The sequence below is a fragment of the Varroa jacobsoni genome, unplaced genomic scaffold (genome assembly GCF_002532875.2).
Source record: "Varroa jacobsoni isolate VJ856 unplaced genomic scaffold, vjacob_1.0 scaffold_1193, whole genome shotgun sequence".
Taxonomy (NCBI): domain Eukaryota; kingdom Metazoa; phylum Arthropoda; class Arachnida; order Mesostigmata; family Varroidae; genus Varroa; species Varroa jacobsoni.
This window is the reverse complement of record NW_019214095.1, coordinates 261,572-288,077: the sequence shown is the minus strand read 5'-3', so window position 1 is coordinate 288,077 and position 26,506 is coordinate 261,572. Positions and strand designations below refer to the sequence as shown.

The following is a 26,506-nucleotide window of genomic DNA, read 5'->3' as shown; positions in this document are numbered from 1 at the left end:
AGCCCTTTGCAACAGGTATACACAACTGTATTAACACTTGTTAGCCTTTATTTATTTTTAGGCTTGCAAATGTCATTGACAGCAACGAACTTCGAAGTTATATCGCTTGAGGTTGACTTGAACCCAGGTCGTCAAAGTAACTAATGTCTGAGTCGCCTTCATGTACTCGATGGTAAATCACCGAAAATAACGGCAAAACGACGCCATTGGCATTATCGCTTGATAGAATGTTGTTTTGTTTGTTTATACCGCTTCCTTTCATCGTTTTTCCTTAGTCCTCATAAATGCTATGACACAGTTTGCCAATACGATAATTGCTCTATCGATCACAGGGACGTGTAATGATCTAAACCAATGCCCAGAAGAGAACCACATAGTCAGCAAGCGGACGTTTTTCGATATATCACATTGATGAAATTCATTCTATTCCTCCCCTATGGCGTCTTCTTGGTCGGCGCAAAAACTCCGCAGATCTGTAGAAGAACAGGCTCCTCTGTTATGCCAGCAGAGGCAACTGGCGAAGGCTGGCGGATTCTCTTCTACAATTGACGTCGCGTTCACAAAGTCTTCGTTACCTCGCTGAAACGAAATCGGCAAGATGATACGATTTCAGTGCGTTCGTCTCCAAAACACCTGACCTCCCTACTGTCGATGCTATTAAAGCACGAAGAAGTATACACTTAACTAAGTGCTATACATGAACCAGAACGGCTTCTAGCTTCGTTCTGGAACGAAACCAGCTACCTGAAGCAGCGCTAACCGAAAGCAGTGGCATACGATGTGAATGCAGGCAGAACACCAAATATGCTACATGACACAATGTGATTCAATCAAAAGACAAAAAATAAACGTCCGAAATATTTTCAGACAGACGCTAAACGAAGCGATCGCTTTTAACGGACTGGCGCTGAAAATCATTGCTAGACCCAAATCCAAATACAATGAAAGGACCCGATATACAACAGGGAATAGCGGACGCTAAAAGAAGACTCTGTGCTCCGCTTTATATTGTTTTTCTGTGGTAATTTTCTATGCATCTTTTCTTCTTGCACATCTCTATTGCATAAATGTATCGACATGGTTTCCCTTTAATGCACGAAATTCATCTAGGGAAATTTGTCAAGCTAGTTTGAATGGGAAGTGTCGAACGTGTCGGACTGTTGCGACTAGAGACATTTTTGCTAAAACGAAATCTTACCTTCGTCTCAATAATAAGTGTGGCTACGGATATAAGATCAACGCCACATAACAGTAAATAAGAGCTCTATTATGCATATAACGATTGCATAAAGACAATTCTTCATACAAATCAAGGAGGCCTAAATTAGCTTGTAAATTCTCAAAAAAAAAAGAAAGTTGTGTTTCCCCTAATGTGCAGGGTAGAAAACAAGTCACTCACAGATAGAAAACCTTGACACCTCAAAAATTGTGAGAACAAACGATATACGTTTCTCTAAGTGAAACTGTGCCGACGAGCGTCAGAGGGATATGGATACCATAAAATTACGTTTCCGAAAACAAAATTAAAGGAAATATCTGACATGCAACAACGAAAAACTCTTTAGTTAAACAATAGCTAAGATACCGGTAAGTCTTATTTGCACACACCAATATTTGCTGTCGTAAGGCGTGTAAATGGAGTTATGGCGCTTTTTGCATCGTTTGGTATACTATGCGGCACTCTTCTCCGGTGCATAAACATTTGACTGTTGAAAACGATCAAACGATAAGCAAAATCAAACCCAGTAGTCGTCTGATAGAATATGACCAGCTGGATATTAATTTGTTAAGTAAATTTTCTTTTGAATCAATTTGAAATGAATTTGACTACAGTTTCCTATCGATAAGTTGTGGTCAGTTAAGCAAGTGTTTGAACAATGAGTCCCGTCGCAGCTACCCTTGCACGGCAGCCTACTTTAAGAATGAATTTTCGCCAGGGCAAACCGATAAACAATCTACGCCGACAAAGAGTACTGCTAATGGGAGTACCTCAATTTTGTCCTTAGAAAGGTAGCGTATGTAGAAGAATATTGAGTTTGGCTCGTATTAGGCTCCTTTTATGGTTCATTCTTAATTCTGGTAGTAGTTCATTTAGATGAGGAGTTAAGTTAGTAAATTAGGTAACGATCGTAATATTTTCAAGCGCTTATCAAACATGTTGTTCTTGTACAACTATTCTAGTAAATTTTACAGAGTGTGCTAGCGTGGATCTTTTTTTGCTTCTAATTTTATTTCGATTTATAGGTGAAACTTCTTTTGGTTAAATTTTAGTTGAAATTCAATAGGGATTTGTGTAAATCGCCTCACCTCGATAGAGCACAGTGTCTTTTTTAGCATTGGCTCGTTAAGACCTAGTAGCAAGCTTTCCTATTACGCTATGTGGTTTGTGAGTAACACCTTGATAATACTATGATCCGGGATTTTCTGGATGCGCCTGCTGCGCTAGATATTAATAACTGAGTGTTGCACCCTTTGACAATGGATGCCTTTCCGACTCCTGTTCCAACAAGGATTGTTTCCGTTATGGGGAACGTATTTAACGAGCCTGTCCACTAAACTTAGGGATACGTTTAATTCATGTAAGTATAACACTGGAACCGTACACGCTTCGTGTTGAGCTGGACGGGGCTGTGGGCATTAACTGAACTCGAACGGTAGAACATAACGGACATAACGTAAGCTCAAACTTTGCTTATTTGCAAAGGCTGAAACCTGGTGGAGCAGATGGCGAGACACTGACCATCTCGAAGGAACGTTATATAGTGATATGTTAGAAAGATGGCCATCAGGAAACAATGTTTATCTGCAACGTTCCTTTTTGTCGAATAAAGCGCTCCGATATTGAGACATAAAACATGAGTCTATATGTGATTTTAAGACGATGAGCATGGAAACAAAACTGTTAAATCTGAAAATTTGATTCTAAATTCTAGACATCTAAGTATGGAGGTGACATCATTAGATAAAGGATCAAGAAGAAGGAAGCAAGTGATGGATATCAAAAATGACCAGTTTGTCAAAGTTCTACGTCAATCAACAAAAGGCTTTCTAATAATAGGGTTCTAATTGAAAACATGAAGGAGGCCTTGACAAGTTCAGTCGCATGGCGTCGCAACAAAATAGGTATGTCCAGGTGAGAGGAAATTCAGTGGCTTTATTCTAACAGTCTTCTAATTACGACTCACGAGGTTCAGCTAAACAATATAATAGTGTCTAAGTTTGCCTTTCCTATACTGGACAGAAAACCTCTTACTAGACTTACTCTTAACGATTAACTACATCTGATCGATGGGAAATATTAAAACATGGAACACCCATTTTTTCTGCTGTTTCCTTTTATTCAGTAGTATTTGCTTATTTTCCGTAGTACATGCGAACGTTTACGAGCTTTATCTTTCTTTAGGAACCTTTAGGAGGCTACATGCTGTTCCGTAATATACGATGCTATTTGTCTCGGGTACTGATAGTACGTTGTATTGGCTTGATTGTGTCATCATATATATATTATAGCTCAGTTCACATTCATCCCACAAAATCTGGGCCTTAATCTAAACGAGAACCACCCAACTGCTTCACATTTACATCATTTGAAAGCCACAATGGAAACATTAGCAACGTTCGTGCTCAACGATATCCTTTTGGTCTACGGAAAAATTACGAAGATTCTTATTGAATAGTCTTATTTTTTTATAGCATTAGAGACGATATATGTGTATGGGTCGTGGAATCCATCTATATAGTTTGTATTGTTTTTTTAAGACGTTTGCGGCCTTGATGATAAGAAGCCACAGAGGAAAGTGACTCTAAAATTTCCGATTTCAGGATGTTGCTGGCCATAAACCGAAGATAGCTAAATAAACAACAGAAACACTAGAACAATATACTATTTACCGTGAATAGAAGGCACCCGTTTTAAACTATATCGAACTTAAGTTAATCGTAAGCTATAGTATGTACATACTGTTATTCGTCTCGACAACTGGCTATGAGCATTTTTTAATTTATACTTAATCAACTTACCTAGCACAGGCTAAACCAGGAGCTCAGTTCGAGCGTGTGTCGCTCATTTAATTACCCTGAATAAATGCACTGTTGGCAGCTAATTGACGTATATGGCTTTATCTTAAGCAACGCCGCTACATAATGTGTTTTTTTTTTTTTTGATTCCCGTAAATTATTCCATTACATGATTAATCCGTAAGGCCTAAGGTCGGCTTCCTTCGCTATCTTTTACTCACACTAGACCAACATCGTTCCATTTAGCTACTTTTTCACAGCTTAAATTAGAAATACCTGGAGATGCCTGTACTCATTTTTTGAAGCCTGTATGGTTCGACGCGCAACGTACACAGCACCCCCTTACGAGACACATTCTTCTTCATATTAAACATGACGGTTCATGTCAACAAGATAGGCGGCTTGTATAATATCTGGATATGTCAAATCACCGCGTTGTACGCTTCCCGCCTCTATGCGGCCTGAACCCCTTATCAGCGTTCTATGTCGCCCTAAAAACCAAGCAAGTCATCTAGTGTGCCCCCTTTTCGAGTACAACAACAGTGAGGAATACGCGTACTTGTTAGGGTCGTTCTCGCATTTATTATTTTCGCGGCATCTTCAAGTGCTTGGCAGTAGAAACCGAAACTATTCTCAACCGTTCAGGCGTTCGTCCCAAGGATCGACAAGGTCATACAATGATCATCGTTTTAGTAACATTTAATCATATAGACCCATTATGAGTCAATCATTTTGACTCAAACTAAATATTGAAGATATTCAAACGAGCCTGAGGCATATAGTGTACACTGTTCATCTACAGGCGAGATTTTACTTCATATGCAGATAAATCACAACGCATATTGGTTATGATATTGAGTCGAGAGAATAATAAGAAAATCAATACAAAAAAACGTATAGTCGCTAAATGATTGCTCGTTTGATGGCCACGCCATTGTGTCGAAGCTTGAATTGGCGACACAAGTTTACGTTAACTTTGTGAAGGTAGTAATTGCAATAAAACACTGAATTATATTGTAAAACTAGAGCTTAGATCGAAATCCACGACGCTCCGTTTGTCAGCGCCATTGTGAAACGAGCAAATCTTCTCAACCATATAACCGAGCAAATTTAGCTTGAATTTCGTCTGACTCAAAGCGCAGTTCCTTGGAGGGCATGAGAATCATTAGGGCTAATAACTATGTAAATATCACTGGCTTAAATGGCTGAACTCGTACGCTTGCAAGTTTTTCGTTATAAAAGGTATTGCCTGAATCCTAGCTAAATAAACTCCCAACATGAGGAGAGTGTTTTTAATAGACGTTTCCGCGGGTCAGTGTTACCGCAACTTCTATTAGAGCTGATTCGGCGACTAATACGTTCATTGATTCTATAGTGCTACAAGCGATATAGACCTTTTGTCATGTCAAAGTGCCCCGACTATATTATAACCTAATAAGTTTGCCTCCGCTAGAGGTTTGACCACCTGTAACGGTGTTTGGTAGCTTATTTTTTAGCTTTTCGTTGTGCGACTCTTGAATGAAACACACATCGTGTACACGTGCTCGCGCCGGATGGATAATTACGTTCGTGAAACTCGATAACTAAAAGATCTTTTTTTTTTTTATCATTGCAGAACTACTAAACTTCTCGAAAAATGTCGAGATAACGGTAGCATTACCTAGACTCATTTGAGTTTTTATAAAGCCTTCAAAATCGTGAGCAAGTTTGCCTGTATTTTTACAATTTAACGAGTAATCTTGAGTTCTTCTTCTTCTGAATGCTACCGAATGCCTCGTCTATATACATCCATCGAGGAAACCGTCTTATTTCGGGGTAGAAGACCTAAGCTCGCCGTTATGTTATGTTATCTTACGCCCATAGGTTTTACGTGCCTCATACCATTTCGTATACGGCTGGCTTCCCAATAAAGTCTACGCAACTGTTAAATATTCCGTAACTTCTTTGCGTATCTCCATTTACATAAAATTGATCGAGCCCAGATTTATCTTCCCGGTTTGTACTACTATACATGTTTGTTCCTTTGAAGATTTGAGTGAAAAGTATAACGATACGCTTATTTAGAGCTTTCGTTTGTTAGCTACCCGCCTTGTTAAACTTAAAGCCTATCTGCTCGCGATTTAACAACCAGTCCAATGAGATGTTCTGATCTACGGTCTTATTGTTTTATTCTACTTCCCTATATAGTTTATTTAACAGAAATAGATCGGAACTATAACGCTGATCAGCTATAGTTATCTAACCCGTAATCATATGATAAAGAGACTTTATCGTATTTTCTGTCGCCTATTTATGATAGATTTTAAAATGTAGTAAAATCCGCCCCTTAAATAGGACCAAAGCCTGTTTGCCACTTCGAGGAACTGCATTTAAAATTTTATATTTGTTAGGAATTAGACACATCTTCGGGGATGAGTTGCTCAAAACCCCAGGATACTTTTTGAAGGGTGCTTGTGTAACCTAAAATCAAGTTTCGGGACATCAAATGCAGTTTGATTGTTTATTTATTCTACTCAAATGCTCATGTCAGCATGCATATATATTCAAACTAAGATGTGCATATCTATACCATACTACTATTAAATTCATACTTTGTATGGTTGAGACCTCGTAGCCTCCAATGGTCCTGCAGTGGACATTAGTAGTAATACTGAATGATAGTGCGGAAACTCAATCCAAATGTATTTGACCAAATGGTGTAGTGAAGAAAGTTAAGAAAGTTCCTTAAATTTTAGTTGAAAGGCGCATCTGCTGTATCGTTGTTGTAAGATCGGACAGGCAATTCCTTTGAACTCATCGGTCCAATAGACTCTACAAGCAACTAACTATTATATGAGTTTTAGGTAGACAACTGATTAAGATGATGTCTTTGTAGGGGTAGAGTACAGTACAACCAGTTCCAAAACTATAGCACATCTTGTATTAGAGAGATTTCCATTTTACCTTCAGCCCAGCAGATGGCCAAGTTGCTACGCCTCTAGCGATCCTAAAAGCTGTTAATAATTGCTTAATCTTCGGCGTTGACTGCAATGTAACACAAAAACCCCACAACTTCTACGTTTTTCCTATCTTAGAAGCAGCGGAAAAGGAACTTGTGGCACAAGAGCCGACGAGGCCCTGTTACTCGATCAATGCAACTCACAAGATAATTGCCCCAGATAGGGAAGGAAATGTGAGGTTTTAAAAATGAAATGACAAGCAGTAATCGCCAATGTTGCCGATGGGCTACCACGCTAGGAAACCTTCGTTTTCCCCTATTCCCGCTCTGCATCACAGCCCCTACGGGTTGTCTAGACGACTTTACTTTTTTTTTTCTAGGTACCTTTCTGTGTTTTATCATCTCTTGTACCAATCTCGATGTAGCTATTTATTCACCCTCACGTCGTGTTTGTTACTGATTGAGAGCAGGCGATGCTCGGCTGCTTCTCATTGCGGTAAGGAAACCTGCGCCAATCGACAACTATGAAAGGACTCGGCTGCTATTCCAGATACGCACGAGGGGTCGGATAACTTGGGCGTAAACACGCAAAGGTGGGCCGATGAATGCGGCGCTTCATCAGCGGGAATTCATTAAGTCTGGGTTCATTACAATGAGAAACTCGTCTGAATGGTTTCTAAATAGAGGATGCTCTACTTTAATATTATTTGATTCGTAAAACATACAAACGCATCCCGTAAGGCGCATGTGGGCCGATGGACAGGGTGGTTGGTCCGATATTTTCATTTCAAACTGATGGCAAGACCCAATCAATGCCATGCCATAATTCGGTCACTTGTTGGCAACTGAGTTCAGAATGCTTAGAAAGATAAAGACTCTTTTACGATTGCGTAAATATATGCTCGTACAATAAATAACGCGATAACCTTTGTTGCGAGTTGTGCCAGATGTAAGAAGGACATACTGAATCTTTTCGCACAGCTTTACCCGTGTGCGACTAGCAAAAGGTTGACAGCTCATTCACGTTGCAGAAGTACGCAGCTGAATTCAATATACTTAGGGTACCCAAGATACAGAACGCGCACTGAGCGTTAGAGTAAGTTGCTCTATGACGCACACAAACAGGCGTATTTGGCGAGGAATCCGCGCCATAACGGGGGCGATTACGCCCTCTGTCATGAACTTGGAGGCGGTTAAATAAGACTGTTCGATGGTTAGCAGGCAAGCGGAGCAAGACGGTGGATGCTGCGCTACGAATCTATATGAGTTACAAACTGCATTCCACGTTAACACACGCATTCATTCAGAAGACGGTGTGGGTATATAGTTGAAATAGACTACCTCGGAGAGAGATAACTTGACCATCAAGGACGATATCGTATAGAGAAAAACTGATAGAGTACGAGAAAGGGCTCTGACCAAACAAAGACTCCAGAGCACATTAAGAAAATAGAGAGGCCTGATAGAACCTTGAGAACAACCCGTTGCTGGAATAACTCCCGTGGACGATCTCCCAAGTGCTAGACTGAAATTAATTGAAAGCAATGTACATAGACGCCGTCAGGAGCATTATCTCATTTGCGACCCGGCTCGAATAAGCGTCGCTGGAATGATCAGGTGGGTGTACGCTACTATACGAGAGGCATCCCAATGGCGATGGTAGGAGCAACAAACAGCAGGAAAACTGCTCGTGATCTGCTTTGGGTTGACTGCGTTGTGACCTCATCATAATCAGCAGCATCATTATCCTTATCGCCAGTGAGATAAGAAAATACTCCAGACTTCACAGGGTCAGAGAGCAAGACGAATGGGAGACAAAGCAGCGTAGAGATACTATGGGCCAGTTTTATGTATCCAAAAGGTTAAATCGCCATGATAACGATGCTAAATTTGCCATACATTCACTAGTATTTTTTAATAAACCTTTAATATATTTTTGTATGTAATTCTTTAGATGTGCACATATGGGTTCTTCTAGTGTACGAATAAAATTGACGAGAAATGTCGCTTACACCGTTCTTATGATAATAATAGATAACGAAGACAACTTTCAGTCTTTGATAATATATGCCGTATTGTGTCCGGTCTATTAAAGTGGTTCCAGGGCATTTATGTCAGTCCTCGTAATGGGTAACGTATTTTTCCGCTAGTTTCGCTAAATTCGAACACGGCTATAGACACACGGTTTACTTCGTGCCAGCCGTTTGTCTATCTGAATGGCTAACGGCAACACCGCACGTCAAACTCGAAACATATGAAGCAAAAAAAAGTGGCCAAGAAAACTGTTTTGAGCATGATAACCTTTTTAATAAATGCCCATACCTTGAACGGGTAGTGTGGTTATATCGCGCTAATGGTAAGTAAAGTACTAAAAATAATACCTTGCATCCACGAGAAATCTTCCTTTGATTAATGGGTTGCTTAGAAATGATTCAACTACACTATGAGAAACGGAAATATGCCATGGCGGCCCTCACCGTAACTCCTAGTCAGCTATGGACATGAGGCATTTAAAAAGGTATAAATCGATCCTACCAGGTTTCAATACACTGGATATAGCACATTTGACCGTAATTCCGCCCATACGTATAAGGACACGGGTGTATAGCTAGTCAAGGCGCTAGTATTGATTCCGAATTTTTAATATAACGGTGTTTCCTTTCATTGATGCATCTATGGCTTTCACTGAAGACCTTCAACGACGAAAGCCAGAGCGCATTCTGTCGCGTTCGGACACGACGATATTTAACTTGTCTATGCTGGACACCGTACTTTGTTATGACCATTGCCTTTTGTATCTTGTCTGATGTTTAATGCCCAACCTGTGTGTGTAGCTCCGGGATGTCTGGCTAGAATGCTTAGGCAACCCGATTACCTGGTAGCGACTTCGCTGGATGCTTCGAAGGGTGTAGTTAGAGTGTTACTGACTACGTAACGGATTAAGCCGAACACGCCAAGCAGAGGTGTTGCTTACCACAGAGAAACGTACTACATCACCACTGCAGAGACAGAATTCGTAGCAGGTCTGCAACATCGGCCATACTTCACGTCGTGTTTCACGTCTTTGACACTGAGCGTCGAATCTCCAAGTGGAAATTTCTTTTTAGAATAGATCACCCCAATTTCCTAATTATTGAAAAAGAGATTTTCCTAATTACACCTAATTATACGTAATAACTAATTATAGTTACTACGAAGTGTAACTATATAGGTGTATTCCCTAGCCAAGGCGTATTGAAATTGATTCTTCTTTATACCGTCTCGTTTCCCATTCGGTAGTCTATGTCACATAAGCACGAACAATATGCAAAGATATATGCTGGAGAGGTCGACTTCGGTAAGATTTAATAATACATTACCTAATAGTTATAGCACGTCTGTCTGCTTGTACGGTTGCGATCAAACGAAGTAATGTTGCTCGAGGCATCTCGACACCGTAAGTCGGCCAATATATTTGGAACACGTTACCAATAATTGTGTAAGGCCAGTTCAGCTATTACTAAGCTACAGCAGTGCGAGAAATGGGGAATATAATTGTTGTTCAATGTGCTAACACACGGTGTACGGACTGCGTCAAATGTCGGAGGCTTACTTCATCTAAAAAGATCTTACCTTATTGCTTGGGTGTCGTGTTCTTATCTAATCATGCTTATTTATTCCTCAGTGAAGATGAGCGTTCAAGTTAGATAACTAGTGAACAGTTACTTCTCACTAGTACGATGATATAAACAGTTCTTTTCTCACACAAAAAAACTCAGCCTCCCAAAGCAGGGGCCAAATCTACTGCGTATGCTCATTGACATCAAAACCTATGCGATCGTCGTATGCATTGGCTCATTTCTGCGCCGTCTTCAATGTCTTCGTAAGATGGCTCCCCACCCTTCATCCCACTTCCACATGCTTGTCAATCTATTCTCAGTTCCGTAACGGACTTACTGCATTAACGAGGGTACCATTGTCGTCCCATGTGCTGGGACTGTACTTGATTTGTATCAGACAACAGCGGACATTTAACTAGTAAACATACTTTTTTGTATAACAATTATCTCATTATTCGTCTCTTATCAGAATAATCATCCCATGGCACCCTGCCCCCACCAATGCAACCTTCCTTCTTTAATGAACGCATGCGACAAGTGTGACTGAATACAATAGGACCTATTTATTGAGTTAACGAACTATAAAAAAAATATAAAAGTATTCTTTGCAGTGCATATATCAGCCATAGTTATATCCCCCTACAAGACTTATAGACTCCTTCATCTGACCAAAGACCGCAAATATTGATACAAAACAATATATCTAAACGCGGATTTTATGAAATGAAAGGGCGAACTTATTCCTTCCACCAACCCTTGACTTCCCCCTCGATGCGCTAGGGTGGGTAAGGTCTGCGTCTGCTGACTTTGCAAGGTTGTTTCTACGACAACTATCCAAAGTATAACTGCATTTAATTCTATTATTGATATTGTTATGATACATAGTATACAATTCTACCTTGTCATTCTACGCTGTGAATTGAAGTTGACTTCACCGCAATAACGGAAACCAAACAGCCGCTCGTGCAAACGCTGCTCAGTCGATTTGTCGGCCGATTGTGTTCATCTTAACTTCGGGGCCCGCGGCTTCAGTCTGGCAACTTATCCAGCCGGCAGGGTTTGTGGCTCGATCGACAAGACGCCGCAGATTTCCCCTCGCTGCCCACTCCACGACGATAACGGTACACCTTAGGCCGTATATATATACTGCACGGTTGCTGTTCCAGCTGATACCGTAACTATTGACGGCCCCATACATCCCCTCCTCCAAGCCCTCCGACCCCCGTGCCAAAAATCTACAACTGTGCAACGTGTGCAGTTTTTTTTTTACCTGCGTTGACTGGTGTGGCCCGATCACGACCGTGTTCTGCTTTTGATGTGAACAACACATTCGCTGGCTAACGTAGTCAAGGTGCCAAGTTAGCGGATGTTAACTTGCGGCAGAAGTCAATTATAATAACAACAACAACACTGATACTGTCAATGGCGGCACCGGTAGTAAGAGGGAATTACTGAACGGCGAGAAATGTATATATCGAATTTAGCCATTATTCATAGACGCACACACGCAGTCAGCTTCGCAAATCACCCCAATGGATACAACATGACACAGCGGATTTGTTTTCTTCCATATTGCCTTCACATTTTGTAACCATCGAATTTTCTTGCATTATAGATATATCCGAGAGAAAAGAGGCGTTATCAACGTACGGAATGCACGATCACAGCGCTCGTAGTATTTCGCCACCGTACAACTTTCCCTTCACATGGTCAGCAATGCGACAATTGCTTGTTATCAACGTTCTCAGTTACGGAACGTTGATGTATCATTCTTAGTAGTTATGCTTCTGTTTCCTGCTGATGCTCTATCGATCTTCAAGTTTGCGTTTACCGTCCCCCTGCCATTCCAGGCGTCAGCGGCGGACACACACTTCAGCGTCGTTGAGAAACACAATGCAGCTGCTTTATATTCATATTGCGATCAAGCTCATGCTATCTGGCTAAACGGCATAATTCTGAGCCAGCAAAAAGTGCTTTCCCGTCTGATTTTTTCCGCACTACGATTATATCCTTGAGCATAGATGAAAAGCGCGAAACTGGAAAAGGGGGCGCCACCACAAGATCGTCATCTTAAACAAACTAGTTTTTAAGATAGTTCCTTCCTGCTTCCAGGGAATACGTCAACACACAATTCACGTCGACAAAATCCTATATCTACCATATCCTCGTCAATAGGGTTCAGAAGCAAGTATTAGCAACCCTATTATTATCGCAGAGCTACTATAAATTGACATTCGGCATTCCTGTATCTTGGACCCGTTCAAAATGTCCGCATGAGCAGGCGTCGCTCGACAGGTAGTGGATCTCTTGTGGCAGACGGACGGCAACGTTAGTTGAAAAATGCCTTTTCAGGATTACGAAACAAGTGAAACTGGTTCCACCAATGGATTACTGAACGATCCTTATCGTGTTAATAAGCCGTTATTGTATTCGTACTAGCGGTATCTGAGAAGCAGAGGTGAGTCAGGAGCAGCGGAATCTTTATGCTGAAGACGTGGCCACTCAGTGCAACTGGGCCCACGAGCAAACAGTCTCCCAGCGTCACGATCGGTTCGTGCTGCGGCAGAAACAAGTTTCCGTAGTATAGTGGCGTTAGCTATCGCATCATAAAAACGCCGCGCAAGCCACCACATCCAACATTCAGTGTCCGATTAGGCGTTCACCACAGTGTACATACGGTGCCTTCGATACAATGGTAAGCGCTTCGCTGTACTGAAAGGTTACTGTTAACAAGAGGACTCGTTCGAGATCAGACAACGGGCCAGTTGAGGCGTGCCATCCTCATAAGACCCCAATAGACCTAGCCCCGCCAACACTAACTCGGGCAACTCTTGAGCGAACGTTGTTGGTTGCACGATGCAGGCATACATACACACACGGCATTGACCTGGGTTTAGAGTGAAACCTATTGCGAGGGCAAAATAAAGAGGAGACTGAACATTAGACCGCCAGCACGAGAAGAACTAGAAGAAGAATCTTTAGAAGTTGTGCGCCTAAGCAACACGGTTCGTTCCAAGATGGCATAGTACGGACGCTCTGTGGTGATGACGAGGGTTAGTGGCCTTTCAAGTGCCCGGTTGCTCGCCGGTGTTTCGACCTGCGGCTACCTGGGCGTGAAAGATCGCAAAGCGAAGCCAGCTCTATTGGTTGCGTGCGCTACGTATAGACAAGCTCTTAGGCGGGCAACAGTAGCAGCAGCAGCGCCAATGTCAGCAGTACTAGCAATTTTAGCAGAAGACAACATTCACAGTGCTACATAATAGTACACAAAGGAGGTTAGGCGGCACTGAGAGAGCCAGCCGCGGCCCCGTAGGCACTGCGAGAGTAAAATTAGTTGTAATTCGACTGGTTCTTTGCTACTACCGATGACGTCGGTCCCGTTACGACAGCCGCTGCTGGACGATCTAGCTCGTCATGTTCGCTACACACAATTCGTGCGCGCAGGCCTCTCCCAGTCGTCGTCGTCGTATCTTTTTCGATCAACGGAGAATCACACAGAAGCAGAGGCAGGAACCCGTGCAGAGCCGCGACACGCACGGACGCAGGAATTGACTCATACAGGGCTGTTCATGCTGCCTACAATGACCCGGCCGTCTAGCCTTAATTGCCGGCGTCTATGTATTACGCCAAGCCTGGCCGTCCGACACAGTCTGGATTATACTAGCTGATGGGTACTTGGTAATTTACCTAAACAAGTGTCGATCAGGGCCCATAGGGCATATTTTTTCGATGCATGGAAGTTCGTTTTGTCAGTCAGACGACACTGTTTGCGATAAGGCAATAGCAATAACAACGGCAGAACTTTAAAACATAAAAAGGAATTCCACAGAAAAATGATAGGCAATTGGATTTCTAGACCCAGACTATACAGTTTTGCTCATCTTTAATCGGACGATGTTGTATGCCTCTTCAGAGATGCACGGTCCCGTCGAACACAGGAGGAGGATGAAACTGTATAGAAATTAGAACGAGGTCATAATGAAAAAGCAAACGAAGGCAAGGTTCACAAGATTATTACATTCTGCTCTCGTGAACGATGGGCATTCTCTCTGTGAGTGCGGCCCCGAAGAGCAGACAAAGCGGCGGCAGAAACATAGCGGATCGGCTGTAGGGCCGAGGTAAACTGTCAACAGTGAGAGGGGATTGCCCCTTGCTATTATTGTCTAACGCTGCTGTGGATCATGACAATTCACGAAAGAAACCAAGGCGATTTGCTAGATATCGAGTGACGAACGGCTGCGGAAGATGTTGCAATGGCTAATGCTAAAAAGTCCTGTTAAACTATCGATAATAGTGTATATATGTTGAGGATAGCATAGAAGCAATGCCACTTAGGCAGATTATATTAGGCAGCTGCTGCTAAAATTTAGATGAAACTTTTATTTTGTTAGAACTTGTTTACATTCATTCTAATAATATATAGGTGTACTATATATCTGCCATGAATCTTTAAGACTTTCTCATTCATTTTACTCATTCCGTTCCGCCGCAAATGATTTAGGTCCGATATTGAAAGACTCATACAATCATATCCTGCAGACTCCTTTTATCGTCAGCTCTGCTGTTACGAATTTCATTCCCCACTGATTAAAAAACGACTATAATCCGTCAATGCGGGAACGGGGGCATTCGGCCTGTAGGTTAACCTAAACGATCCTTGCCATTGATGGTCTGGCATGGTTTAACGGAACAATAACTTTCGATTATCGGTTAGGCCTTTTTTGTTGAATAGCCTCAATCACTCGATGCAGATGGGCCTTATATAGATCCTTGTAGGTAAACTTGTTTTTCCTCAAAATCTTCAGTGTATAAACCTCTCCCTTTTACCTTACGTAAATCATTGACTTCCTGAAATGGAGAATGAGCTTGACTACAATTCTAGACGTTCTCGCTCTCGAAATTATCCAGTTTATTCTTTGCTTCACATCAACATGAAGACACTACACTTCTCGTCGCCTGTAATAATTCTACGTAGAGACCTGTCATTGTCGTTAAGTTCTACTTCTTGTTAAATCAGATTTGTAATTTTTTTTTTTTTTTTCTAGTAAATCATCTAAATTTAAAATCCTCTCGTTTCCTCGGCCGATGCACAAGTTTTTTTGTCGGTCATCTATCTTTGGGATGCTCTCGCCAACGTCGAATTGCCGACTGGAGGAGGCATGCATACTCCAGGCCCAAAACACCATTATCAAATTTTCCAAGGAATTTTTCAGCAGTCCTCAGACCTCCATCGCGGAAAGACGATTATTTGTGTCTGGTGGAATTGACAGTGTCTTATGCGCTGGAACATGTTTAACAAGAATAGAACACACATTTAATTAATGGTCCAGTTACAGCCTACCCGACAGACGAGTCCCAATAGACGAATTGACGTAAGCATTCTTCTTTGGAAAAATGCAGGGCCGCACATGGCAAAAACTGCGAAAGCGGTGCTACAAGAGCTTCACTGAGGTTTTGTTTGCGACCATCATATTCCTCAGATCTCACTCCAAAAAATGATCGCCTCTTCCGATCATTGAAAAAATTAGATTTATAGCGGTATATATGATTCTAGAGAAGGTCTCTCGAAGAGCTCTCTGATACTACACAGGAAAATTCGTTGTGGGAATAACTAAATACTTTAGCTCCTGGAGGTTTTGAGCACAGACGGCGAGTAGATAATAAATCAATTTGTTGCTCGAATCGGCGTGAAAGGCTGCATTCTTCGTTCGGTTGATGTAACAAAAATTACCTGAGAAGCTCTAGAACAATAAACTAATAATGGATTTCCGGAACGAATTGCCATTTTATCTTTATCGAACAGATTTGGCGTTGAAGCGTTAGGGACACAACTGGGTATAGGGGCAGACTCGTCGTTTCGCCTTCTCACGGTTGAAGCGACACTCGATGCAGTGGTGGTGCAATCGTTAATATTCAATCCGTAAACAATTTGCGCAGCCCGGACCAGATTAAGAGAGTCTAACGTTCGACTCTATTGATTTCATGCATGACCAACAATCTGCGGGTAAAAAAAACAGTGTCTCCTACGTGCATAATCCCTATTCAGTTTAATTTCCCCTATTGTTAGCAGGTAGAAGAACATCACATCGAAGCAAATATCCGTTATTTTCAGCAGAGATTTGTGTCAGTGAAATAAATCTCACAGATAAGGAACAAATTCTGCTCGTCACTCAATTTTCCGCCGTGCATCCTGTCACAGTTCAGACTCTATGTCAAATCTATCTTCACATCTTCCACCTATGGATCGTAGTGGTCAGCCAAATCGACTCATAACAAAGTGTGATGCCGTGGAGCAGCGACCTCAGACAACGATCTCTGTCGGATTTACTGAGACAACCGAGCTGGTACATCGAAGTCCACACTGATGAACAGCTTCCCTGTTGCTGCCCGTCGTGTAGTGGCTATAGCTGGCATGCTTGATGAGGTCCCGTTCAGATGTATCTGTTACACCGTTCACATGTAGTTTTGGGGTAGAAAATGGGCTGTATATAGCTTCTATTGGCCTGGCTTTCTTTCGAGCTGTGGCCTTGCACGCAACAACAAGCAACGAACGACCGTTTCGTTCAGTCGTTGTCTCTATAGTAGTTAGCGACTTTGGAGTTAGACGATTTCGAATCGTACCGATTTCTTTTCTATGCTTTCTTTATGCCTGTGAACTAACAATGGAAGCTGTCGCCTAGCATTATTAAGATCTACGAGTTCATAATCCGTTCGTCCTCCAATGAGAATTAGGTACTTGATGGTGAAAGTGGCACCGGGCGAACTTTTCGTATAGTTAGCCGTTTGCATAGAGTAGATATCGGAGAGTATGGAAAAGGAAAGGGTTGGGAGTAGATTATACGTTTAAATTAACATGCTCGTGAAGATTGTAGATAGTAAACTAGTTTTCGATTTTTATTAAAGATATTAATAATAACGATAGTAACAAAAGGGCAATAACAAAAATAGAATGAGATAAAAAGAAATCGCTTTATATATGGATATTGGTATGCCGCTGTCTATGGATTGCTACTGTTAATACTTCCATTGATACGGGTAACTGGGGTTGTTCTGTCCTTCGCTGTTGTTTGGGGTGGTGTAAAAGTCAGAAGTCCTGTATAGATCGACAGGTGATACCGTACAAAATGGATGCGAGCTGTCCCTGTGGTCTCGTTGGACACAGCGGAAAGACGGATCAGGTTAGGTGCGTATGAAAAAGGAACTAACTTAACCTTTTTGTTTTACTGGCCTTATGTCCTACTTCTCTGGTTCTAGACGTTTCGGTGACGACATTTGACCGCGCCTATAATGACATCGTGTATACATGTATGAGTTTGCACTATATACATAAATGGTTATTAATGGAGTTGATACCAGGACGTGCACAATTCACGCGTGAACCTGATCGTGACTTCTGGGTGTAGGTCATCTAAGAGTAACGCGAAAAAAGACAAACAGACACAGAGGAAACGAGACCTGTATCAAAAAGGGAATTACGAAATAGGAAATTACGAAGGACAAGATAAAGCAATTTATGTCCCTAAACATCGCCATGCTACTTCCATGTAAAGAAGGGGCTGTGAGTACAGGTTCTCAAAGCGGTGTGACCCGACAATGACTGAGGTATGGCGTTTCGTTCAGACTAAAAGCTAAATAGGTGTAGTTTTGCCCAAGCTTACCGATGAAGCTGAGGTCTGATCTGTGTGAGCTTTTCTTGTAACATTGTTAGCGGCGCAACGTCTTTTCCTTGCAGCAGGGGGCAGATTCTCACATCTTTTTGTTCGTCGGGTTATGGGAACGAGCAGTAAACGTTAAAAGTACACTGGTCGAGAGTCTAAATCCACACGTACTGATTCCCGCTTCATCGTCGAGGGTACTGTGTTTCTTATTCTTTCAAGGCAAAAAATAAAGAATAGCTACATAGCACCGCTCTAGCATAGAGTGTCACGGATCCACACCGACAATCTGAAAGCTTATCTGCCATTCTGTACGCGTTTCTTTTCGCGGTCGGCGGCAGTAATACGCTGAATCTCGCTCTGCTGCCCAATTAAAGGTTGCTGGTAGTAACAGTGACTACGAGAAGGGTCTAGTTTCTAGGAATAGGAGAAAGCCACAGACCTTCCGTGAGGCTCTGCTTGCAGGCTAGGCGGAAGAGCGGGTGTCTTGTACATAATTCAGGATCGGACTTCAGGTTGAGCTGTGCTTCCTTCTGCGTAAGCTCCTACCTTGCAAGAGTGGTATGGCATTCCATTGCATTGCGACCCCCATCTCGATCTATCTATAGCCGCTCTCTCGCTGTGTTTTTCTCTAGTTGTGTCATTTAGTCGGTCTGTACCACCCTGCTGTGGATTTCGTCTCGCCTCCGGGGCTGTTGTCGGTAGTAGTAGCGGCGGTAATTGTAGATTCGGGTAAATTCCGTTAACGTTTGCCATCAACTTCTCCATGCTCTTGGTTTTCATATGGCTCTGCTAAAGCCGTACCTACAGAAGTTATCCCTCTGCCGCCGGCCTCGCTTTCCCCCTGTGTTCCTGCCGCTCTCTGCTATGCTTCAGCATTTACCCTTGCCTGATATTCTTCCCATCGCACCGCCTTTTCCACAGCGGAGGGGATCACTGTCGTACGCTAGTTACACATGAAGAGCGTACGTGTCGTCACACACATTCCAGTTGGCCACAGCGTGATAATGCGTTCACCCGACCTCTCGAATACCGGCAGCTAGCGACTTGCTTTTCGGTCTTTTCTCGAACTCTCGCATCAGTTCAAAATCAGTCAGAGCTCGTGCATGTCTTGGCCACGGGTCACTAGCAATGCCTGTACGTGTAGTTGGCTTTAAGCGACAGAACTCACTGCGTTGGTTGGGATGCCCATTAAATGTTAGTAATTTGCTGACGTGTCCGTCGGTCGATGAAGACTTCTTCGTTAAAGGGTGGTTGGGCCTGCTAGTAAATGTCTTCGGCGTTGAGTCCTTGTGTACACATTGTCGAACAAATCTCGCGTACACATACAATTTTCAGTTTTGACAGAGACACGGTGAAGTATTCCCAGCTCTTACCGAAATACACATGGAATAAATAAGGAGAGGGAGATCGATTTAAAAAGACGTTAAGGACAGAATATCCTTGAAATGTAATATAAACACAACCACTCGGATATGACCACGGCACGACTGCATCTTTATCTGATTTACGTCAACGCAGTAACTAGTACTGGCAATTCAACAGGCCGAACTCAAGATCAAGCTTGATCAAAAGAACTTCAGAGAAATGTATTAAATACCGATATCTCAAATAAGCAAACAGGAAATGCAAATATTACTACCCAGTCGATTTTTTTATTTTGTTTTTCATAGGAGTGTATACAGTTTAGAATTGCTTATGTGTATATAATAAATAACTGCTATCGATCGAATAGTAACAGTTACTGCTATTCTTCAAAAACAATACTTTTACACACGTAAGTACGTATTTGTTTAGTTTATGTTGACCCCAGCTTTTGTCGTAGGGCAGATTGTTCAAGCTAAATTGTCATAGGTCTTATTATTATTACTCTTGAGAACGCCAGTGAGGGATACCGTTCGTCAGCAACAGCAGACTTGACTTGCGTCATATTTCCGTCAAAACTATCGATAGACCAGTTATGAACCTTCGTGTCTAAGCGGACCTTCGCTAGAAACGTTTCTTCAAGTTTCAGTTGCTGGTATTGCTTCTGGCCAATAGTGTCAGACCAGTAGGAAAACCCCTTGATAACATAAAATAGAAAAAAGCCGGACGACCTCCAAAGACTGAATCTATTTTACTCTACGTTAAGATATTCCTAGTGAAAAAAATGAAATTGACAAAACAGACGCAGCGAAACACACGTTTACCTGCTTGTGTCTTAAACGAATCTGGGCTGCTTTTTATTGCGATGTGTCGATTGCATAAGGAAATCATAAGCCTTTCGCTCTGCGTGGCTTCGATACTGTTTGCCTAGCAGTGACTGCGCAGAGTAGTTATGGCATAGTTCCCTAACGTTTAGGCCATGTTCGACCTAGAGTTCGAGTTCTCTTGAAGCGAACAGGCAGATATTAGCAGGAAGAGGTATATACGCTGCTAAAATTTGATCAATTCGCCGTTCTTCCTTACGATTTGTTACAAGTATAGGGTAAAATTTGAGCAGGTGAATGCAGCTTTGAATGACGGGGTACGTCATATGAAACGATGTTTATATCGAACAAGGTCTGTACCCATGCGAGCGGCTTGAATATCACTCACTCATATTCCGTCCCCTTCCGGCAAACGAGTGCTACGTTATACAGGTAGCGTGATCGACGTACTTACGACAAGGAACTACACCGAGCTAGCCGAAAATGGTCGAATCACGAATATTCTGCTCATTAAAGTCTGTAACAGCCAATAAGTGTGAACATTTGTTTACATGCTAATGGCCGCAGTGTGAAAGCATCTTCGTAGCGGGTCTGGCCGGCACCGGTGTCGCTAAAAACGCTTCCTTGTCCAAGGTCCATAAGCTGTCTGATAATGGACGCTCGACAAGAACGCGGCACAGAGGGCGTATGTTGCAAGATATCACAAACAGAAACATGCACATAAAATAAACTTGTGACAAAATGTCAAATTGTTATATTAACGTATGGACGAAAACGTTAAATATATATATATATATATATATATATATATATATATATATATATATGGCATTCAAGTTTGCCTCATTGCAGACACTTTTAAAACGAACCAATGTTTAGGTATTGTGGTTGAAGTTCCTAATTATTGTAGCTAGTAGTTCCTAGTTATAAACAGTAGTTTGAAATTGCGCGCTTAGTCTTAATTCGCTCAAATGTGGTAGCTGACTTTATCTAAGTGGATCAACAATTCAAACATAGACTTTCAATGTAGAAGTAGCGAGACTAGGGGGAACGCCAGAGGCGTTCGATGTAAAATAACACGATTGTTCTTTGGGTTCTGGGCCGGCCTATTACCATAGCATTTACAAAGGACTTTCGGTAGCAATTTTTCTTCCAACTGCAAATAAATGCATATTCTCCATTTAAGTATTTGTTTCTATCGTTTTCTAAACTCCCTTCTTGCTCCATGAGGCGTGCACATCCGGCTATGCCTATTGCAACCTTCCTCTCACAATATACAAGGTCGTATTTTGAGGTATTTGCAAGAAGCTGGGTCTCCTCGTGCGTTTGAAAACAACCTAATTCAATTTCTGCTGCATTATGTTAATTTCGTAGAATGCAAACGACTTGTAGAAAGTATACTGCCGTTTGAAATATTTGAAAGCCTAACATCGCATGCAAGCATAATCAGATAGACGAGCGTGACGAAATTGCGTCTCTAGGTAGGGAAGGGCCGATTCAACTGTACCTTCGTACCAGAAGGTCGAGATTATAGGGAAAGGTATATCGAAGCCTGAATACCGCTCGAATTGGTTTAAATGATATTGATAATTTTTAGGTAGTATGCTCTTCGGCTTTGCAATCTTTTATAATCGAATTTGTTTGTAGTCTCGGATGGCCCAAAGCAAAAGTTGCAATATATTCTGTATTTCGGAGGGCAGGTTCATTATTTTGTTTATAAATAAATCAAGTACGAAACGTGACATGGTAAACTGTGACCTTTCAAATTTGTACGGACTTGCTTTTAATTAAAATGCGCACTACTACCATCTATGACTTTCTGCTACCTCTTATTCCTCTGCTTCAGAAGTCTGGACTACAAGGATCTCTGAAGTCTCGTCATGTTAAGATTTGAGTTAATAAATTGCTGAGATTCTGAAAAAAAAAAGTGGTAATATATGGAGCAGCGTCTGACGAGTATGATGGACTACAAAGAACCTCCTGCATTTTTGTTCTCGTCACTTTTGGAGCTAGCGTTGTCAAGCTATCAGAACTGCTTTGGTCAATTTCACTAATCTTGGTTAAATAAGGCGAAGGTTCTTAATCAGATCTTCCAACCCTGTAACGAGCTAGGATTTACGAGGCTGTTGTAAATTTTTTTTACATACAATTTTTCCGATTAATTAAGTATTGTAATCATATCGCTTGTGTATGTCTATGTTTAGTAAACGATGCTACTGGGAATAATAATAGTCCAGTACCGGCAAAAATGCATGTATCATTTGTACAACAATACACTATACGATATAGTATCCAACAGCATGGGGAATCAAATGGCAATTGCCTACTTGACATGAATAGTTTTTCAGCCGGGATTCGCTGGTTTTAATATCGGCCATTTTCACTATCGCGTTTGCCTTCACCTTTAGTTCAGCCATACTAATTGCTTGCTCGTCATGGGTGCCTCCTTATTGTTTGTTAGGAAAAACAATTTTTGCTAGAAACTCTTACTTCTTTCGAAATTTATCTTTATTTCTAAAACGGTTAAGCTTTACAGACTATTTGCAAACGATCTACCAACTGAAATGGCTACCTTCGGGCGCGTTTTCACACTGCAAATATTATACAGTGGTTTGTAGGTTGTAGCGACAACGCAAAGAAATATAACTACAATTTGCTCGCTTCAGAATCTAAGATAGGATACATAAGGAACCCCTTGAGCTAGACATTTTCCAGTGATCTCCGAGTCCTGTGATCCAGCTACCGTCACAGTTTGTATGTAAATAATTTCTTCAATACAATTGCTACATGTGCTTTTACGGGGCTGTACTGGACCTCTGATTGCGATGTTACCACCTTCTTTTAGAGTGAAAAGATAGAGCATGATAACATCCTTAAAACAAGTGAGTATTCCGACGAGCTGCTCATACTTGACAGCAATCGGCCTATCTTTAATACCAGGCAATTTCTACCCCAGCAGTCGTTTATCACTATCTGCATTTATGTTTTGAGCCTTTTCGCATGCGTTTGTTTATCGTATATTGCATTGATACGAATACTGTCGATGCATTTTGCGATACCTAAAGTAATTCTATTAATTTGTAAAAAGTTTATCTACATAGAGAAAGAGCTTATCAACACCAAACTACGGATAAACGTGGCTGACTATTGTCAGTTGTATTTACGACCAGTATTCCCTCTCTCTGCCCTTTTCTCCGTACGCGTTTGTACATCTAGGATATAAGCGGTTGCCATCACACAATTGAAAGCAATGTGAAATTTAGCACGCGGAACAGTCATTGCGGGAATTTCTACTGTAGCATTTGCATGTCGTGGAAAGCGAGTCAGTTGCCTATGAAATCTTTCTAAAATGCTAGTTAATTTTCTGAAAAAAATGCCGCCTTTCTGCAATATCGCCTAGCCTGGAATTATCATTATGATCAGCCCCGACCAAGCCATAAGTCTGCCCATCGTTGGGTACTTCTCACCACCACGCCAATTACCACCGCCAGAGTTACAACATAGGCATCACTCAATCGCGGCGCATGTGGTCCTTCGTCGTCTTGTCTGTCACCTTTAATTTTGTGCCGGCACAGGAAACAAGCAATAGGGCGAAAGGATAGTTCGGAACGGGCCGCGCACACACGTATTTGCTACTGGCTTCCTTCGAAGTGACACGTCTACCATGCGACTGTATAGTATCTACATTATGTAGACCTCTACTTATCATGCTAACAGCTTCTGCCTTTTGAGACACTTCTTTGTTGACATTGTTACAGGATATTTACGAGCTTCACTGTAACAGATCAGCTGACCCTGCACGATCACTACTGTTCGTTAGCGGTCACTTTTGAAACTATGATTTTCGAGACGTCGTGCACTCTTTTACATCCATCTATATATATATATATATATATGGTAAAATACGACCGAAACTAAAGCGATTGCGCCAGTCGTCGCAATAGCATTAGCGCCTAAAGCATATAGAAAACTAGAAGCCCCAAGGCGGCTGCAGACTGTGACACTGGTGGGCACCCACGAGCTTCAAAGGAAGCGGAAACTCGTGGATGGGTGGGTTAAACATTTGTATAGACTTCGGTCAAACCAATGAGCCGTAGCTGGCGTTTGTTCATGCAGCAATGTTTTTTTTTTTGCTATTTCCTCGCTTGCGATCTTTTCCTTGCTCACTAGCTGGCTTCGGCTCCTCTGTCTACCAGCCTCGTTGCTCCGTTAGCTCACACCCTTTTAGTCAGACACTTCCTACCAGCTACTGAGCGGATTAGAACGTTGAACTGATCTCCTAATTCTGCGTCTTTCTATTTGTGTCACTTATCAGTGAGCACTCGTGGACAACCATGCTTACATCTGTGTTTACGTCGAATTCGAACTTTTTTTATCCTTGTCTCTTCGGAGCGACAAGTTTGCTAGGTGAAGTTGATTATCGATCGGACCTTCGACCATTCGGAGTTTATGTACGTCAATAATACGCTTCGTGGCAGATCCAGAAACATCTGAACAGCTTCCAGCTCCACCTTGTTTGAGCGGAGTGGTGCTTCTTTTCCGTGGACAACTATCATAGGAATCGTTGCGTAACGCCAATTGTTATCGACGATTCTTTTGCCCGTTTGGACAATCCCACTTCTGAATCGTTAAAGGGGATCGGTCGGAATACGGGGACACAAAAGTGCTAGGGGAAGCTTGGCCAGTAAAAGAGAAACTTACCAGTTAAGAAATTTAAGCTCATGTCTTCGGAATCTGTGGCAAGCCGGAACTTTATAGTGCCACACAGCACACTTCGCTCTATTATGTACATCGAACAGATTCCTCTTAGTTTTCTATAATCTTTAAATTTAATATTTCATTACGGATGAAAGCAAGCTCTGGAAACAACAAATAAACTACTAAAAAAGAAAAACTAACGCACTGGAAATGCCCCCGCTAATTTTTTAGTGGACATCGTTGGGCCTGCTTCCTGGCTCCCTTCATGCGACAGCGAATGCTTTTGGGGCTTTCACTTTAGGTCGGTCTGAACGGGAAGCGGCCGAGCAGCTAAACGGTATGGGCTTAATTCAGGACAAATAAACCGTGGTCGTAATTATGCTAGCAAGATGCAGTTTACGGCTTGTTTTCACACTCGCTCGCTATTTCGTCGTTCGACCACGACGAAACTTCGAAATCACTTCGGATCTTTCTGGTCTTGCCGCATCCCTTCTTGCCTACCCGCATACGACACCCTTCTACCCCATTTAGAATGTAGTCAGTAAGCAGAAATTCCTTACAAACGTTGGACCGTCCTTAAATTTAAACCCCTTCTGCTGACGCACTCATCTCATTTGCTAGAGCATCTTGCTCGCCTTTGCTATGTACGCCCATACCCTGCCCCCATCTCCCGAGTTTACCCTTGTTTACCGTCATTGGCCCACCATTATTACGCCTACCACGTTCCTCCTTCCTGCTTTACTCGGTCTTTTCGCCTTGCCGAGTTCGTGCAACCACCACTCTGCGCTACATGTGTTTTAGGAGCGAGACCAGCCATCATTGCGGCATCGTCTCTTGGTTTTACAACGATAGTAAATCCCGGCGGGCCTTAATCGCGTACCAATATCTGTCTAAGCTATAAACAATATGCTAGAATCGGATCTCTTTTACGGTAGCGCGTTCACTACGCCAGCGAGCAGCTAACCTGGGAGTAAGCAGGCAGAGACGAGTATGAACGAACACGAAGATGGAAGATGGCTGTAACTTCGTTGGTGCCTTTCTATATCTCCCCCATGAACGTGCTGGATCTCCACTCACGCACAACTGCATCTGTCGCTTTCCTCTGGCTCTCGTCAGTGGGTTAAGGTGGGTGCAGCATCTCCTCGGCGATACTCCTGCACTCCTGACTAGCTTCTAGTAGTCATACTTTCGATGGCACAAAAAAGGTGGTGGCCTGTCTGCATCAGGACCCAACGCTTCTTATACGTACTCACTAGGCAGCTCGCTCCAATCAAGGCCTATAGATGACTGGAGATAAATATTGAGCGTTTTGAGGGTGCAATACATTTAGATACAAATATTGAATGATAATTCTGAACTGAATATTCCTATGTTGATGGTTTTTTGTTTGTTTAAGTTAATATGTATACG

The 26,506-nt window shown here is 42.1% G+C and overlaps 1 protein-coding gene across 2 annotated transcripts in view; it reads right to left on the bottom strand.

Annotated features, from left to right (window-relative positions):
* Positions 1-13,228, bottom strand: part of FER (tyrosine-protein kinase Fer) — a 69,054-nt gene extending 55,826 nt beyond the window's left edge. The window contains exon 1 of one of the 2 annotated variants that reach the window (XM_022845759.2): positions 11,825-13,228. Coding sequence is in view for 1 of the 2 variants with exons in the window: in XM_022845758.2 (XP_022701493.1) it covers positions 11,453-11,460 (8 nt within the window). In the remaining variant the exon portion in view is untranslated. Of the gene's footprint in view, positions 1-11,452; positions 11,748-11,824 lie in introns of those variants that run through there. The other variant, XM_022845758.2, reaches the window with a different exon arrangement.
* Between the last annotated feature and the right edge of the window lie 13,278 nt (positions 13,229-26,506).